At 38.2% G+C, this 20,003-nt stretch overlaps 1 protein-coding gene across 1 annotated transcript; it reads left to right on the forward strand.

Moving 5' to 3' along the window:
• The first annotated feature begins 1,147 nt into the window (after window positions 1–1,147).
• Window positions 1,148–17,627, forward strand: LOC136051507 (protein-lysine methyltransferase METTL21E-like). The gene is made up of 4 exons (XM_065740953.1): window positions 1,148–1,254; window positions 11,639–11,796; window positions 15,625–15,742; window positions 16,641–17,627. The coding sequence occupies exons 1-4, from the start codon at window positions 1,185–1,187 to the stop codon at window positions 17,063–17,065; spliced, it is 771 nt and encodes a 256-aa protein (XP_065597025.1). The 5' UTR covers window positions 1,148–1,184; the 3' UTR covers window positions 17,066–17,627.
• Window positions 17,628–20,003: the final 2,376 nt, after the last annotated feature.

Raw genomic sequence — 20,003 nt, forward strand, 5'->3', positions numbered from 1 at the left:
CACATGCTGTTGCTACTACTGTGAAGTTTGTAGATGGGCACAAATGCAGAGGCAATATCTTTGTTTTACATGCTACTGTACTGTGTAACAGCCAGCTAACTTTTCACCTTGAAATAGGTTAATGGCTGCTGGCGCTGCTGTGATAAGGTTTAACCCCTTTGCCTTTTGTAGAGTAAAGTGAACAGTGTGTCGTGTGTCTTCTCTAACAAGGCAGGGTTGTTCTGTGCTATTCCCTTTCATCCTAAGTCTGGAGAGATAAGTCTCTCTGAGGCTTTGTGCTGGGAGAATGTTTTTTTCATATTTAATCCCAGTGGTTTTACTTCTTTTTCTTCTTTAAATTTACAAAATCCTTCATCCCCTGCCTTAATTGTATCCCTTAATTGTACAGTCCCAGCAACCATTCCTGCAAAAAACAGTCACATTTCCACATTAGAGCATAAGATCTTCAGTATCAGAGCACTGATTTATTTTTTTCCCTCACTAAACTCAGTGCTTTTCTGGTTACAAAATACCAAGAATTTGAGGCCGCTGGTTTTCTGATTGTCTGCAGACACTGAACACTGCATAGTTCTTTTTTGTTGTCATTGCTGTTGATATCACACTGTGTTGCAAATTTCTTCTTTAAATTTTACCCTGTCATGCTTTCCCCATTACCTTTTTCTGTGTATGTTCTGTATTTATACACTATACATTCTGTTTTGTGTGTTGTTAATAGCTCCAGCTTCCTACTTATTCTTGGGTACTACTTTTACTAATTGGTTATTCCCTTCCAGGCTAGAGCAAACTATGTGAGCTGGTAAGATTTTTCTTTTCCTTCAGACATCTGTTGCTACCTTCCCATTCAAAGTATTGTAAGCCTTCTAATCTTGACTTGAATTGTTCTAATTATTAACAATTCATAAAATAGTTTTAAACATTCATCAAAGCACTCTTTTTCTCTTTTTTCCCCAATATATTTTTTCTCCTCTTTGAGGGTAGAACAGCTAATCTTGCTTGCTAGTTCTGGCTCTTAAGTGCTCTTATATTCATATTTGTACATCTTAATACAAGTAAGTTACACCATAACAAATGTAAACTGTCAGTGTGAGTTTAAATGTTGTGTTGGGAAAGATGTAAAGCAATTTTATCCATTTTTAGCAGGTAGGCAGGCTTGGGCTTATCTGTTCCTGGTCTTGTGGCTTAGTATGGATTTGACATCATCACAACATAACCGTCTGCATAATGAAAAGAGAAGAAAATTAGAAAGACAAGCAGGTAAAGTGTTTATTATTTCATCATCTTTTCTTGTTATGCTTAGGAATTTAGTTAAGTAGAAGGAACAAGGCACCTTGCTGACAGAGAGCTATCTTACTTATTTCTCCGGAAGAATTGTGTTTATGGCACTTGTAGAGAAAATGCAATAGATAGCGCTGTTGTAATATTCTAGCTATGTAGTAAATATCTGCTATGCCAGCATACTTGGTATGGTGATTTCCTACCAGTGGCTGGCAACTTGCCCCAGCTATTTGCCTGTGACTAGTTCCAGGGAATGAAGCTGTGGCTATGATCGAGCTATTCAGAATACGTTTGTTTGTGGAGTGACAGTTAGGCAGGATCAGTTATTACAAGCCCAGTTTCTGTCTGGATAGCCTCACAGCTAATCTTTAGATAGCTTCAGGGGCTGTTAGCAGCTCTTTCTTTTCTATTTTTTTTTTAGTAGTTCTTAAGTTGCACATTTTCAAGATCTGAAAACATCGTGAGTAGGAGAGAGATGATTGAACTGAGATGCAGTTTAAAGCAAAAATGCCCCCAAAACGTTAGGGTTGCCAGAACAGCTACTTCACATACGCACTGCTTTTAGATTTCTTGTACTGAGCTTGAAAAGGCTGGGGAGGGCAGAGGGGCCAGAGGGGAATCCCTTTTTTCCAGAAACTTTCCGTTACTCTCTGGAGGGCTTTTTGTTTCCTTTTTCCTAAGTCCTTATATATAAGTCCTTATATATCTTACAACTGAAGGGCTAAGAAAATTAGTGGTGTGATATCAGTTTTCTGGAGAAGACCACCATTAGACCAAATGGTGGTCTTCTCCAGAAAACTGATATCACACAAGAAAGTGACTGATAGAGTTTGGTATAGGTTGCAGTTACAAAATCCCTGTTTTACATGCCCTAATCTGGAGAATTTCTTTAATACAATTCACTTTCCTGTTGTATAATCCTGAACAAAAAGCTCAAGCTGATCCTACACAATGAAGCATAAATAGGGTAAGAAATATCTGTAAGTATTAATATTAAAGACTTGGAATATTGTTGACTATTATTACATAGTACACAAGAAGACTGAGTTTCAGTTGCACAGGTATTGCTATGGTTCTGCAAGTTTGGCATTTGGCTTTCTAATATTGATACTTTCTTGTTGCAGGATTTAGGGCACAGAGGAGTGAGTCTGAATGTAACTATGTAAGCTTTTGAATTTTTAAAATAAATTGAGTTCTGGGACATCAGATTAATTTATGCAAAATTAGCTGGTGGCACGGAATCTTTAGATCAAATGCAGAAATGCATTCCTTTTAGCCAACAAACTATTGATAGCAATAGCAGGTTCCTCACTTCTCTTTCTAGCAACTCTTGTTGAAGAGGACCAAGAGACACTGATGCAAAATGGCACATCTTTATATTTTCAAAGTTTCATCCAACAGCAGGCTTTAGCATATCAAATTCCATTCCACAAAAGGAAGCAAAGAAAGTTCTGCACAAATGTGTGTGGTAGCTTCTTCACAGTGAGGGTGAGAGAGCACTGGCACAGGCTGCACAGAGAGGTGGTGGAGCCTACCTGTGCAACCTGGGCTAGAGAGCTGCTTTGGCAGGGGGTTGGACTCCATGATCTCTAGAGGTCCCTTCCAACCCCTACAGTTCTGTGATTCTGGAGGGAAGTTGTTGAAGCTACTGCATGGAAAATTACTGCTTCAATCCCCTCAGCTTGTACATTTCTTGTTCTCATTCTTTTCCTCTGCCATATTCTCCATTCCCATTTCATTCACTTTGCCCATCCAGTCTCAATCTCACTTTCTTAGGATTCTCGCTCCAGTTCAGTGTCTGAGCTCTTTGTATTTGCAGTTTCACCACCTCATTCTCCTTTTATTCACTGCCATTCCCATACAAGGTTCTCTTATCTCAATTGGCTTGTCACAAGTTGTCCAGACAAAATTCCTTATCATTGCTCATGGTTACCAGGTTCCAATTTACAGGTAGATCCTTACCTGGTCTGATCTTTCCTGGTCCCTTTATCCAATAAGTTCTCCAACACACCTGCATCTTTAGATGTTTCTTTTCTTTCCACTCATGATTTCTCTTTCTCACTCTTCTTTGCTAAACTTCTGAGATCAGACTGTAACAACGCTGCCTTTGTTTCTTAGGACCTGAAATTACTTTGCAAGATTTATATTATTTACATTCACCCCAGAATAATTTTCTCTCTGAGACAAAAGGAGAAGAGCAAGTTTGCAACTTGTCCTTGACACTTCATCGTCTCACTTTACTTGGCTGGGGCCCAGTTTTTAATCCATAAATATCTGAGAAAATGCTGACCTGGTAACCTTCACATATCTTCCAGAGCTTTATAACAGACGTGCTCCTTCTCTTCCCCTGCTCAACAGATGCCCTCATTGATAGCGATTCCTGTCATCATTTCAAGTCTCTGGGGGAAGTCCAGAAAGATGCCTTAAATGGGACATAGTTGGAATTGAGGCAAGTGAGAAGCAGCCTAACCCTGTGACTTAGAAGTTAAGATATTCAGCTGGGATGAGGGAGTGACTTAGTGTCTTATTTCCATTTCCTGGGTACTCCTAAGGACACTTCTTACCTTCATCTTCTCTTTTTGCTGCAGACCCTTTACCCCTGACTTCAAAGACTTTGCTATAAAACAGGAAAAACATTCTGGGACCAGAACATAGAGCCCAAGCCTGACTCTACACAACTGAGCATCCAGTTTCCAGCTTGGCTTTTCCTTGCTTGTTCCTTCTGGACACAAATCTCTCAATCCTTTTTTCCTTATGTCCCATCTTTAATGGTGATGAAGGGGAGGGGATCCACTTAATTCTGTAGGGTTGACAGATCTGAGGAAGGAGTGAATTTGACTCCCTTTAAAGAAGGCCCAGAACACAATTTCTCTGTTCTGTGAGTGCTTAAAACACCAAATCATTCTTTATAGTTGACTTTGCAATTAGCAGTGCTGGTTAAAATGTCAGCCTACTTATACTATGTGTAAGTGACACATTTTTTACCACTTGCCTTCCCTTCTCTCATCTTTGACCTGGATAGACTGGAAAGCTGGGAGGAGAGAAACCTAATGAGGTTCAACAAGGGAAAGTATAGAGTCCTACACCTGGGGAGGCATAACCACATGCATCAGTACAGGTTAGGGGCTAATCTGCTGGAGAGGAGCTCTGCAGAGAAGGGCCTAGGTGTTCTGGTGGACAACAGGTTGGCCATGAGCAAGCAGAGAGCCCCTGTGGCCAAGGAAACCAATGGTATCATGGTGTGCATTAAAAAGAGAGTGGTCAGCAAATCGAGAGGTGATCTTCCATCTCTACTCTGCCCTGGTGAGGCCACATCTGGATTACTTTGTCCAGTCCTGGGCCTCCTCAGTTCAAGAAAGACAGGGATCTTCTGATCAAGGGGTAATAGGTACAAACTGAAACACTGCAAAGTACAGGTGGGATGTGACAGGCACAGAAAGTTCCATACGAGCATGCGAAAAAGTTTCTTTACTTGTAGGCTTACAGAATACTAAAACAGGCTGCCCAGAGAGACTGTGAAGTCTCCTCTGGAGATATTCAAGACTCGCCTGGATGCTTTCCTGTGCAACCCTCTGCAGGGAACCTGCATTAGCAGTGGGATTGGACTTGATGGTCCCCAGATGTCCCTTCTAACCCATTCAATTCTGTGAATCTGTATTTTTTTTTTTTACCTTTTAGTTTAAATTGTTTCTACCTTAAAAAAAAAAAAAAACCTCCAAAACCACCACCACCAATAATAATAATAATGATAATAAAAACAGAAACAAAAAAAACGTTATTTCATTAATTCTGATCTCAAAAATATTTCTTAAAAACATAAAAGCAGCATGTTTGGAAGTCACATCATTATTTAACAATATTCTTTGACTTCACTGCAGGATTGACCTGTAGTATCAGAACTCAAATTTTACTCCGCAAAGGTGATGTAGCTACATTTCAACAATTAATGAACTATTCCTCTGCGACCTCAAAAAAGCTCAAATATTGTTATGGATTGATGTTGCTGGGTAACTTTCAGGTCCTTTCTTCAAAGAAATGTTTTAGAAACTCAAAACTATTACTGGGGAAAATTGGCAGACATTTTGTTGGAGTCCCTTCTGTTGCACTGGCTTTGATACTTGGATTCTTTTGGCGTGCTGTTAGAAGGAAATGGGAATTTTGAATAACAAAGCCTTTTTGACCAGGCAAGATAAGGATGTAGAAGACTGTTAGACAGAAGAGGCTAAGTCACTCATCCAGATTACTCCTATCTATCAGAAATTTTTCTGTCACCCTTTTATGATGCATGGTAGAACACATAACAGAAAATAGCCTACTGTTGCAAAGGGAAATCATTTATTTACTATTAGCAATTATATAGATGCTGAACATAGGCCTGAAGATATTTTAATTGATGGACAAACATGGTTACGTAATAGGTAATGGGTATATTTGAACTCATTATGTGTTCATGAGGTAGTCTGACCACAGTACTACTATTTTCAGCTTTCTGATGGTTTTAGATGACCTGTGACTTGGATGAGGCTGTGATGTTAGAGACATGAGTTTCATGTCGAGAATGCACTGCTAAAACCTGGATAAATCCACTACTGGAGAGCATAGCCCTCTCCTGTTCTCATCTTCTTGCTCTCTGAACTAAGGGCATTTTGTCTCTTGGCTGAGATTAGGCTGCTCATGGGTAGCAGTTTTGTATTTCTACATTTCCAAGTATGAAGTTTCAAGCATTATATTACACTGATGCAATACATCAGACTAACCTATATAATATACCTTGTCATTGCTATCACTTCAGCAGGTTGAGCCTGGAGTGATCATCACCATCTTTGTAGATAGGCATGAAGACAGGAAAAAATAACTGGATAGTTTAGGTCAATTAATTTTATTGATTAGAATTTTTATTTGTGTTCTTAGAAAGGTGCAGGTTACATCTGACTTCTGGAAGGTCAAGGGGATTGGTTAGATTTCCCTCCTGTTCCTTTCCTTTCAGGGTCCTTAGGCTGCAATGGATTGGAATGAAATAGAAATAGATGAACAGAAATGAAATACTGAAGTGATGTCACCTGGAATTTGGGGACTGTTCTGTGATTCAAGATTGAGTATGTTTCCATGGAGCTATCTGTAATGTTTACAAGACCAGGACTCTGTCTGCGAGACATCAACAGCTCAGTAAAAATTATGAGGCCTCAGAGTCCCTTAGAAGTGCAAGCTAATGTAGACCTGGGGTCAAGTTCTTCTGAGCCCTTAGAGATACCCAGATGAATTAACAGGGCTACATTTTGAGATTTCCCGTCAGTATAGTGAGGTAACTTTTATCCAGTGAGCTTGTACCATTACTGAACTAGTTCCAAATCTGCTCCCTTACTGATCTTTCTGTGGGTTTCTTCTTGGCACTGGTATGCATAGATGTAGATAACTATTACATCTGTAATGTCTACTCTCATGTGTAGTTCTAACAATATTTCAAAGTACAGATCAAAATGATAAATCTGTGATTCTTTACTGTGAAGGTTACAGAGCTCTGAAACAAGCTGCCCAAAGAGGTAGTGGAGTTTCTTTTTCTGGAGATATTCAGAACCTTCCTAGGCACTTTCCTTTACAACCTACTGTAGAGAACCTTCTTTAGCAAGGGGTTTGAACTAGATATCTCCAGAGGTCTTTGCCACCCCCTGCATATGTCTTATAACTCTACAGGTGAGTATATTGCTTCTGAAGAAGAGAGAATGTGTTTGCTGTAGAGTTGAACTTTGTCAGGTCAAGTTCATGCCGAAGGCTTGGATTTCATTCCTTTTGCCAATTGGAGAAGATCCATGAATGCAGGAGAGACTCAAGATGGCTGGGTCTTATTTCTTTTGCATGCTCCCTTATTCACCTTGTTCTACCACACCATTTGACCTTAAGAAATTAAATAGAGTTAGCCCAGCGCTTGAAAGAGACTAATCTATGATTCCCCTCCCTCCACATAAATCACTGGTGAAACTACATTGTTATGGATTAATGCTGTCTTAATGCATTAACAAAGAACTTGAAGGATGTTTAGTTACTCAGTGTGATATTTGTGGGTGTGTCTGAAAATGAGGATATCGACTACAAGTACATTCTTCATAGCTTCCATGTGCAAGTGTTGTTCTCTTCCTTTATCTTAATCATATTCTAATTCAGGTCTCTAGATAATGTTATCAATATATTTTGATTTTAACACTCATGCATTATTGTAGGAAGTATCACTAGGTATATGATCAGGGATTTAACACATGACAAATATTGATGGAGAGTACCCAAGCAAATTTAAAGTTACAGTTTCCTGGTAGAGCTGTGCACTACCAAAGTACAATTTTTATGTAACTTCTGGTATAAACAGAACAAAAGATCATGTAGTGTATTTCAAAACATACTATTCTACTTCTTCCTAGCAAAAAACCATGAAGGTAATGTTAGCCTAAGGCCCATTCTTACAATTTCCTTCGTTGTTAAAGATGCTGTAATTTGTAGCTTCTTTCATTCTTACTTAATTTACCTATTATCTTCCTCTGCCTTCCCTTCTTCATTTCCCTAGATCTGTCTCAGCAACAATCATGTCCTTTCCTTTCTTAAGGTTTAGTTCTTGTATAAATAATTTCATTTGATGTTTAAACATATGACCAAAAATCTCTGGTTCTCTATGTGAGATTCTGAAGCTTGTCATACACTCCTGTAATCAGTTTGCTACTAACTTCAGAACACCAGTCTTCCATGTGATTTATTATCTCTCTTTGGAAAACTATGTTCTTGGATTTTTATTTTTTTTTTTTAATAATAATTGTAATCGAATTGACTTTGAGAATGATGTTTTCATTGCATTCTTAATTATGTATTTGGTATAGTGCAAAATTGTGTTAACATTCAAGGCTCTCCTTCTGCCCTTGTATTAACTGAAAATCAAAGGAATTCAAAGAGTATGCTCCAACGTTAGGTTTTTATGATAAATGAAATTTTACTTAACATCACAAACACAGAATATCTTGATTTGGAAGAGATCCACAAGGATCACTGATTGAATCTGTCTCCACATAGGACTCCCCAGAATTCAAACCCTCTGTCTGAGAGCATTGTCCAAATGCAGCTCGGCGCTTTGACCAGTGCCCTGGGGAGCCTGTTCCAGAGCCTGGCAGCCCTCTTGCAAAGAATTTTTATTTCAAAGGACTCTCCAAGTCATTAACCTGTTAGACAGAAAATCTTACGAAACTTACAGAAATTTAAATTCTGTTTCAAGAGGGATTTATGACATCTGTAGGCAGGATTTTCTTTGTGATCAAGAGGAATTAAGCAATTAAAGGCCAGAGGTCTGCTGTTTTATTAACAAAAATTATCCCAGTCTTTATATACTAACTGAACTGGGTCAAACTATTCCTTCTTGATGTAAATATGTTCTGTCATCTGAAATTCCAGTAGTTTCTGTGTTTGCATGCAAATGCAAAGAGATGAATAAACTGTGCCTACATCTCTATGTGTATATAGATATATACCTATCTCCAAATATGAAGGAAGAGAAAGTGAAAGCCCATTTCATCAAACTCAGATAAATGGAGAAGGGAAGAAAGAATTTTAGCAGACCTTTATGTTCTGAATGTTTGTTGTGGTCTGTTGTGTAATATTGCTGGAAATGCTCATTATGAACTTCCATTCTTGCAGTAATTGAGTCAAGTCAGTAAAGCCTCCTTTTCCCTTGTCTGATCCTTTTTTACTGATAGGTTTTGCTATCTTTAAGTATCATCAAAATCCTTTCATTGAGTTGTAACTCAACATAGTAACTCAAATAAGTTACTTTTCCTGTACAAGAGAAAAAGGACTGACACAGAGATGAACACTTCTAGGAGGGTAACTTCCTATCAGCTTGTTACATCTGGTATCAAGAAACTAGACTTTGATCAAAGCATAACTAGCAGAACTTTATCATTGTTTGCAGATATTTGAAGACTTTATTTCTCTTGGATTTTGCTTACGCAGAATAACAGTGTTCTTCTCGCATTACAGATTTCCTACTTGTTTGTTACTTTTCTGTTTTGACTACTCTGAAGATTGTTGCAGAAAAAAAATATTTTTTTTATTGTGCTTGTGTATCTCAGTCACACAAGAAGTTTAGTTATTCTGAAAGATACAAAGCAGAAAATAGAAGAGTGCTTTTTGGATTCTAAGGGGAGATTTATGTAAAAGTAAGCATTTCTGGCTAAAGGTTTGTAGTCTTTATTTTATCATTAGTTTCTTCATCCTGATTAGAATTCTCACTAAGGTGAGCTTTGAAGCCTGTCTTCCACTGAGATATGGTGAAACAAAGAGAAGATTGTAAGTGTTATGTAAACTTTTCCAGGTGTACCACCTTTGGGATTACCAAGAGAATAAGAGGGAGCATGGACAATTTATATGGGCAGGGAGCAGAGGCCTACAAACTTTAATAGTGTAGGTTCAACACAAGCCTCGAGTAAAAAGATTACTGACAATATAAAAAATAAGTGGGAAATATTTACTGAACACTAGAGGGATAGCCATAATACCTCTAAAGTTTTATAGATCTTTTGGCTGAAGCTTTTTAAGTTAAGACTTTGTAAGTTAGGGCTTTTCATCAAGATTGGATCCAAAAGAGATATCAAAAGAAGAATAATAAAAGAAAAATGGCTGTAATTGAGTAGTAATAGAAGGAATAGCTTTTTATTTTGACAGCTAATGCTGATCACAGAATGAAATCAGACTGCTGTAAGCAGACTGAGAAGAATAAAAGCAGACTAGAACAAGTATACCTAGACACAGGATGCTAAATTAAATACGCTTACAGTATTCATAATAAGAAAACCTCGTAATATTTTTTCATAAGAAAAGATTACTTTGGCCCCAAAGCATCATTTCTATCACACTTAACTCCTGTTTAGAATTTTCTGCTTTTGGGCTTAATGAGTTTCTTTCTCTCAGTGAGTGCTTTCTCTCAGCTTTACAGTTCCTGCAAACCTCTACTAAGCATCACATGTTTTAAAACTTCATGATTTTAAAGTTAAGTTTATTCTATTTGTTACCTTTTTAAAATTATACTATTTAACTTTCTTTCCAGTGGTATATACATTATTTTATTTCCAGTTTTGCTGTGACCTGTGACTGGTATTTTTTTCCCAATCAATTTGTGGAATGCCATCTTTTTCATTCTTGTTGTTGTTGTTGTTTAAACTTCCAGGAAAGGAGAGAGGCAGTGCAGAGTAGTGATTTGAGGGGGAAAAAATGTGGAATATTCTGCGGTGACAACAGCTGCTGTTTTCTTGATATAGATTTACTGAAAGATGGTAGACCAGTGTACTCATTTTCCATAGCTATTGGGTTTGCAGATTCTGTGCTACATATGTCATCCAGGTGTGTGTCATTCTGTGTCACCTAGGTGTTTCTGTCTGTGATTTGGATGTTAAGTGCTGGTCTGATACAGGAATTCTGCTTTGGAAAAGATGGTAACCCAGTTATCACAATTTTAACGTACTTTCCTGGTGGTATAGCTTGTAAACATGTTTTGCATTAGCTAAATTGCCAAGAGATCATGTCTGGCTGTGAAAGCAAATTTACCATGCAAACTTGAAACGATTCTTGATTTTGCAAAGAAAATGCTCTGGAAATCTTCATTTACATGTTATCTGCAACACTGCGGTGCGGCTTTGTGTGATGTCTGCAAAACTGACAGAGGCTTGGTATTCAGCTAAAAACGAATGAATCCTCCCTTGTAGAAGTATTGTCCTGGATTATGTTAGCAATCATAAATATCCTTCACATAGCAGCAAGGATGGCATTCAGGATATCAAGCCAGCTGGAAAGAATCCCTTTTACAAGGCTCCGTTGGGGTGGGTGGATAAGCTTTCTTGACAACAGTAGTGCTTTCTTTCCTGTCTGTCATAATTTGTGTTGCTAGGATCTGTTTCACAAGTTTTGTGACAGACTTATATATGATACTGCGATTCCTTTTATTTACTATAACAGAGAGAAAGTGAACGGTAAAAGGACATGGAAAATAAGAAAAAGTCCAGGCACAAGACCACAAGAATAAATATGAGGGCAGCTGTTCTTGAAGTGAAAAAGACTTTTCTGTTGGTTTGATGAAATGAGAATTAATATATGGCAACATTCCACTTTTTCTGAACTTCATCTTTTCATTAAAGCAGGAAAAAAATATGTAGTCATAAACAGAAAACTTATATTAGAATTCAGGAGGCTTCCCATATGTCATGGCAACCATTAATGGTAAAATGCATTTTAATTCACATAGTTCCAATTCCTGCTTCAAATCAGCATTTCTATATAAATCGCTGATTTCTTTGTCAGCCCTCTCAGCTTATTTGTCCTTTTGTATTTTTACTTCCAGGGGAAAAAGAAGATGAACAAATGGTTACTGAAATCATGAGAAGGCGTTTTTTTCCTGACGTTGTGACTTATAAGGCCTGGGAAGGCTTTCACTTCGCTGGCCATGAGATAAGGATTACAGAAGCTACTGATTATTATGGGGCAGTCGTCTGGCCATCGGTACAATATTTACATAATATTGTTTCTTATAGTTTTTGAGTCTTTTAACAAATCTAGGTTTGTTTTTTTTTTTTTTTTTTTTTTAGTGATAAATATTTTTGGTTGTGTGTTGTAAACTTAAGAATAAGATTCTATGCTTTCTCTGTCTCCATTCTACAATTCTCAAAACCTGAATTTAGCCTGGTTTTCCTCTGGCTTCCTGGTTCTCACAGCTTAAATGGTCTGTTGGTTGCTCTGAAGATATTGTCTCCTATTTATTTCCACTAAATCCACAACAAATATGAAGAGCACAATGACACTGTTTGATATTGCACATTCTCAGTTACAAAATACTGTTTCTCAATATAGTGACCACCGTTAACTATGAATTTTTGCCAGTGATGAACAAGCACCTGCGTGCTGCTCTCATAAAAATCTGCAGCAGCAAAGGTGATTCACTGTTTCACAGCTGCTATGTTAGGAAAATTTTGCCCATGCAGTCCATCTTTCATCAGCCCAAACAAATGGAAGTCAGAAGGTGCCAAATTTGAAGCTATATGGTAGGCCTGGATGTCTACCTTTGCAACCTGGTTTAAGGATCCTGCCTTGGCAGGGGGATTGGACTAGATGATCTCTAGAGGTCCCTTCCAACTCCTACAATTCTGTGATTCTGTGTGGTAGGACCATACAAAATTGGCAGTGTATTCCACAGTCTTCAAGCTGGCATGGGACGGGGTGTTATTGTGTTGTGAGAGAAAGGCTACTTTCTTCTCTGATGTGAATTTTGGAGTTTGAACCTCAGTGTCATGATATAGCGGACAGATTTGATGGTTTCTCTGGGTTCCAGGAAATCCAGGAAAAACACCACTTATCCTGAAAGACTGCATACCATTTTATCTGCTGAAGGCTACGTCTTGAAGCTTTTTGTCTGAAGGAGAATTCATATATCACCACACTGTGGACTGTTGTTTAACTCTGGCTCTTAGTGGTGACACCACATCTTGTCACCACTAATGATATGATCCAGGAAACTGTCACCTTCAGCCTCATATTAGTTCAGTAGGTCTTGACGAAGTTGCATATGGTGCTCTTTCTGTCCTTGCGTGAACATCTGTAGGAACCACATGGTATAAACTTTGTGATATAGCTACATTGCCATCATTGTTTCTACCATATTGATACTGATATCCAGCTCCATACATAGTTCCATGACCATAATCTGCTGATTTGAATGGATGGGCTGTTTGAGACACTCTTCATTTTGTGGTGTGAAAGCCGTGCGTGCCCATCCAGAACTTGACTTGTCTTTCATGTTGTCGTCACCACTGTTGCAAAATGCCATCCACTGCCTCACTGTGCTCACATCCACACTGATAAACATTCAGGAAGAATCAGTGAATGTCAACAATTTTTTGCGCACAGGGGAATTTAGCTCATCATTGCTTCATATGCACTTCCAAGGAGGTCATTTTGTCAGACTGTCCCTCTGCAGCCCTCTGTCACACAAAAACAAAATATAACAGAGTATTGGCGAAAGATTCAGTCTCTACTGCCACACCACCAACATCCACATCTGACATCCTAAAACAAGAGGCATTACTTTTGGAGCAGCCCTCATATTTCTCGTTTGTGCCCCATCACACAGCATGTATAATGTAGTGCCTTCTCCTCACCTGTCAAAACGCTTTGGTTCAACTGGCCAATTAGAAGCAAGTTCTGGAGGAAGTGTTGGTCTTGTATGAGAATTGCATTACTATACATGTCATAAATAAATGACCCTACAGCAAGTAGATTCAGAAAGAGCTGTGATGTGAGCTCATAAGGTGCTGACACTTACAGATGCTACTTAAGCTACTCATGAGAAAAGTTTAACTTGTAAATATGCAGAAGAACTTGTAAATATGGGGAGAATTCACACTGAGACTCCAGTTTCTTAATAAGCAAGAAACCTGCGTGGAAGTCAATCCATGCTCTCAGGAACCATCATTCATGATTCTTGATATCGTGTAATCACAGAATTGTTTGAATTGGAAAGGACCTAAAAAAATATGAGAGGTATCAATGCGTCAACCATACAAAAAACCTTATTCAGTGTTTTGAATTAGTGCATTGCAGTTAATGGACTGTTTTGAAATAATTAAGAGTGTGCAGTTGGATAGCTGCCATGATGATCCATTGATGCTTGCATCGCTTGAAGAATATCCCTAAAACAGAAGGAGCACCAGGGTAGAGAAGACTAAAAGCCAAGAGACTCCACTGTTGACCCCATAGCATCAGATTCCCAAGATCGTGATGTTTTTAAGAGATATGGCCATAATCCAGCTGAGGAGGGTTAGTGTACCCTTCTGCTTTGGATGACAAACGCTTAGCAAAGCTGGAGATGTTGTTTATGCTATATCTCTTAGCAGCCTCAGTGAATATCTTCAAGGCAAGGTTGGCTGGTTGTCAATTATTCTCAAAAATCATGGGCTATACTGAAATGCGCATTTTCTTCTGTGAGGGTTTTGTCAATTTTTCCTGTGGAAGGAAGGAAACCCCCACTGGATCTCTATATTCTCCCTTCTGTTCCAACCTGTGATATTTGAAATCTTCTGAAAATGTCAGTCACGTTTATCAAGAATGCAGAAAATTTAAGAGAAGCTAAGCTTCTGTATGGAAAGGAAGCTATCAAGAGCTATCAAAGATTCCCTAATTTAAGCCACAAAAGTTTTGATCTTGTGAGCCAGTTTCAATGGCAGAACATGACGCCAAGAAAAGAAACGATGGGGGTGTATGGAGCTAAAAGGAAATCTTGATAGGATTTGTTTTAGGAAGTCAGTCCAACATCACACACAGTCTTAAGGAACCTAGCTTTTCTTAATTTAGTGTTCACAAACTATATGTTTCTGAGTTTTGTTGATAGAGACATCTGTATCTCTGTATAAAAGACCTTGTTCTTTTTGCTCTTATTTAAGAGGTTGAATGAAAGCAAAAACACTGACTTTTTATCACTTACTGAGTCAACAGTCCTCCATTCTTCTATTTCTTAATCTATTAAAGTAAAACCAAGAGTATAATTTTGCAGTACCAAACTGAATCACTACTATTTTCCCAAATATTAATCTGCGAGTTAATATGGCAACCAATGTATGTATCTGTCAGTGCAGACTATATAATTTTCTAAGTGTGGGAAATAATACAGGAACTATACAGCACTGTTCAGTGTAAGATAGGACATAAAAGCTGGAGAAACTTCTTAGTTGTATTTTATGAGCGTATATATAAGGAATCCGTTGTAGAGAGCTATGTGATTTTGTTTACTAAAATGGTTTTTATGCTCAACAAAGTATGAACATTAAAACTAGAAAGAAACTGAACTGAAAGTAAAGGGGTAAATTTATTTGCCCCTTTTGAATCATTGTGGTCATTAATTATTGTTATAAATAATTAATGATTGGAAAAGGCTAACAAGAGTTGTGGATTTTCTCTCACAAGCGGTTCTTATATCAAGATGTCTTGTGACAGACATGCTTTAACTCAACCAGAAGTAAGTGTAGGAATTGCTGACTGGAATTTTACTGCTCATGTTATGCAGTGTGACAGATTAGATAATTGCAGTCATTCCTTCTGGCTGTAATGCTTTGCAAGCCCATATCGAAGCATGTGGTGGCATTTGTTTTGTCAGCCTATAGAGCTCAAAAATAGTGAGTCATGATCCTTTCAGGACAGTGTTTGAATGGATATTACTCATTTATACAGATACAAAATTATAAAACATTTTTTGCATGCTTATAAATGACAATGTGTATTTAGTAAAGGTTTTTATTTCATTTATTTGTTCAGCATATTCACAGATTCCCTCCCTTGCAGGCTCTTGTTCTGTGTTATTTTTTGGAAACCAATTGTAAGCAATACAATTTGGTTGACAAAAATGTGATTGAAATTGGAGCTGGAACTGGGTTGGTCTCCATAGTAGCCAGTTTATTGGGTGAGTACATACCACTGCTCTTATACTCTTGGAAACATCTCTCAGATGAATACTGAAAAACCAAGGAAGTACCTTAGTACTTCTAAAACAGAGTTTTTTGACATTCTCTAAGAGAAAGAAGTGAATTCCAGCAGGGTTTCTTGGAAACATTTGTTTGTTTGTTTTTCCTCTCTAAAACTGTAAATGCAAAGGTGTAGATGGAGTAAAATAGGTCCCTGTAGATGTTATTACCATTGGCAGTGTTAAACAGGGGACCAGCAAATAAGAAATTAGTGTCTGTCAGGACATCAGTGGCAAAAGGTTAAAGTCAGTCACAGACACGACCTACACATCATCTTCCATTGATTAAAAATACCACTTGAATGCCAGGTCACTTCCTTTGCACTTGACTTCAGCCTTTCCTTCAACAACCGATCCTTGACTTTTCTGCCACAGAAACTTGTGTTTTCTTTTATAGCAACCTGCTCTTTCTCAAGAGTATTCAAAATCTGTGACTCCTGCATTTTAACAGAATTATCGCTTTCTGCAGTCTGAGAAAGTTTCTTGATATGTTAAAAGGAAAGAATCCTAGGCAACACCGAAATGTAGTGTTGATTTTCTGCAGTTAGTAACTGTAACTCTTCAATCTCTCACTGCACTTCCATTCAAAATGACATCAAGACGCAGTATTTGATTTATCCCCACCCAAGCCCAGCTGCCATTAGATGGCAGTAGAACTGCTGGGAACCAAATATTTATTTTAGGTACAATGAGTAATAACAAATGGGAACAATAACAGTGTTCTATTCCTCTAGTGAGATTGCTAAAATCAGTTCCTTGTGCAGCAGCTTTGCAAGTGGGCTTTTACTCATGTCTTGAAGTATACTGAAAGATTGCTGTTGTTTTCTTCTTGTCATAGGTGCACTTGTGACTGCCACTGATTTGCCAGAACTGCTGGGAAACCTTCAGCACAATGTTCTCCAAAATACGAAACTGAAATGCAAGCACCAGCCCTGTGTCAAGGAGTTGTCCTGGGGAATTGATCTGGAAAAAAACTTTCCCAGAGCTTCATGTCACTTCGACTATATTATGGCTGCTGATGTAGTTTACCACCATCCCTTCCTGGATGAACTCCTACTAACTTTTGATCACTTGTGCAAGAATGACACTGTTATTATGTGGGCTATGAAATTTAGGCTGGACAATGAGAACCAATTTGTGGACAGATTTCAGACACTCTTTGACTTAGAGGTCATTTCTAATTTCCCTAGTTTGAACATAACTCTGTATAAGGCAATGAGGAAAGGCATGATGAAAGTCAGACCTTTCAAATTGTCTGTCTGAAGAAGAGATACACTGGGGTGACTGTCTCAGATATTTTGTAGCTTGTTCTCTTTTTAATAACTTCCACAGAAGTAGTTGTCTGCATCTGTATAAATTCCATTTTTAAACCGTGTAGAATAAAACAATTGTTTTCCAGTGCATTCCCACAGAACTCCTAAATTCAATTTGCTGATAGAAGAGATGCGTTTCTGATATTTTCTTGACTTTTATCTGCAGTATTGACAAAATAATAACTTTCACAAGTCTCACTATTATTTTTATGGGATATTTAATGAATATTTCCACTGACTTTCAAATGCAGTTTTAAACAGTCTTATGAGGTCAACCAAACTTTTGAAGATTTACTACAGTCTTACATTTTGCTTTTAATAGACGTTAAATCTGTCTTTCCTCATTCCCACCATAGTGTACAAATCCTTCCTTCAGATGGCTTTTATGTGACATTCAGTTAACTGAAAGAAAGATGGGAGATGTGGTATCATAACAAAGGGAGAGAGAGAATCGGTTACTCCTTGATTTAATTATTATGCTGTCATAGAATCATAGAATGGTTTGGGTTAGGAGGGACCTTTTTCCAACCCCCTGCTATAGGCAGGGGCACTTCTCTCTAAACCAGGTTGCTCAAAGCCCCATCCAGCCTGGCCTTGAATGCCTCCGGGGGCAATGGGGGACACACATCCACAATCTCTCTGGGCAATCTATTCCAGCACCTTACCTCCCCCACAGTAATGAATTTCTTCCTAATATCTAGTCTAAACCTACCCTCTTCCAGTTTAAAACCATTTCTTTCCCTTCCCTTTTATTTAGGTTCAGGGTTTCTTCAACAGACAGCTGCACATATGAGGCAACAGGGAGTTAAATATTTTGTTACTTGAACAAAGGTCTGGAATAAGAATAGTACATCACATCCACAGGTCCCCATTGCAAAGACCTAAAATTGTTGGATATCTGCCCCTTCAGAAATAGACTGGTATGTGGACCTCAGGGAACAATGGAAAAACAACTGTGGCACCAGGATAAGTGTTTTGCAGTGCCAGCTGATGGTGGTGGCTGGAGGTAGAAAACTAGACCTGCCTGACACAGTATGGCTCAGTCATCAACTGACTAGAGTTTTTGTAAGGGCAAACAGAACATTTTTCTCCTAGCTTCTCCTAGCTAATGTGTATCCCCAATTTTAGTGATCAGATTAATGTACTTAAACACAGAATTTTGCTCTTTATTCCTACTCCCAGTATATGTTTTGGTTTTCTGAGATAAAACTTTCCATCGTTAGACATGAAGTGGTGAGGATAGGATAGCCCAAGCTGTCAGACTTTCCAGTGGGATTTAGGGATCCCAAAGCTGAAAAGAAGTAGTGGCAGGGCTGATGAGGATTTGGCAGGAGGAATCTGGATGTAGGAGGCGGATGATGGAGAAAAGGTAGCTGTAAGAAGAAGGTAATATGGAGAAAGAGAAGAGGTTGCAGCAGGGACATGAATTTCAAAATACTGGATCCACCTACTGAATGGGGATGTCCTCTGTAATAGCAATTGCTTGCAACCATCCAATCCACTGCAACTGAAACTAAAATCCTTTCAACCCGAAGAGCATCTCTGTTTACAAATATTTCACAGATAAATGGATTGGCACTGGGTAACGAGCAAGACAACTCTGTATGCATCAAAATCCTTCAGTGAAAATATCCTGTGAACCACAAAGCAGTGCAGGCTAAGGGAAAAGAGAGACTCCAGCAAAGTAGTAACGTGGAGTCACTTTTAATACCATTGAGCCCTTCTATTTTGTTTGAGGCTGTACCCCACTGAGCTCCTGCTGAATTCAACAGGAGCTGTGTTTGTAGAGCAGATTCAGAATTGGGCTCTTCAGGCCTAGCAGCATGGTAATGTTTAGTGTAATCTAACACTGCTCCCCTTTCTCACAAGTCTGTCTAGCAACACTGTGTGAAGCTTCCTGGGAAAGCTCCAGAGCCTGGCTGCTCTATTGTATTAAGGCCTTTTGTCCTCTTTTATGATAGACAGGTTATTAGCCATGACCAACGGGTGGTAGAGGTTATATCTGGCATTTTCCTGTGGAGATTATTTCTGCTCTTTGAGAACAGGTCTCTCAGACAACTGTCAGATATCGCAGTTTCTTAAAAGTCAGTTATAGTTTTAATAATCACTTACCCTTTGGTCTAAAACTTCAAATAAAATTCAAATTGTTATGCAGTGCATCATGTTGCAAATGCACATGGCATTTGCATCTGTAGTTAAAACTGTGGATAAAAGAATTCCTCCTATAAGGAATGCTAGAGAGGCTGTGTAAGCTTACAGGCATTTACAGTGTATTATGAAATGGTATTAATTGAAGGTATAAGTCATGTATTATGTAGGTTCAGTCAATTCCTTGGTTTTCTGTACTCTAATCTACCAGTAACTTATTGAACAACTATGCCAACAATACGCACAAGCAACTTGACAGCGTTTTCTAGGTTTTCCACAAATGTTTTACTGACCTCACAATTTTCACATGCTAATGTTTATTGTCATCATTATTATTATCTGTGTATATGTACAAACATTAAAGAAATTTATTTTGCTGTTAATTATACGATATCTCCATCAAAGTCTTATAAATCCTATTTTTTGCTTCTAACTATTAAAGTAGCAAATATTTTCAGCATTGTATCGTTTCTATATAGTCATACTGAGTTTTTGTTTTTGCCTTGTTGAATTGTGATGTTCCAGCTCTTGGTGATAGGGTTGCATTTTCATTATTAAATACACTGATTTGGGCTTCTGCCTCTTATGAGAGCTGTAAGAAAAAGCTATAGCCATTGGACATTTAGAAAAATCAGTCAAGTGACAACCTAGATTGTCTAAGCAAATCTCATTTTCATTTAGAAGCAGTAAGGGAGGCCAAGACTATGAAATAAAACCACCACAAAATATTCAAATAACTA

The sequence above is a fragment of the Cyrtonyx montezumae genome, unplaced genomic scaffold, assembly GCF_038088225.1.
Source record: "Cyrtonyx montezumae isolate F1298 unplaced genomic scaffold, pur_monq_1.0 scaffold_3, whole genome shotgun sequence".
NCBI lineage: Eukaryota > Metazoa > Chordata > Aves > Galliformes > Odontophoridae > Cyrtonyx > Cyrtonyx montezumae.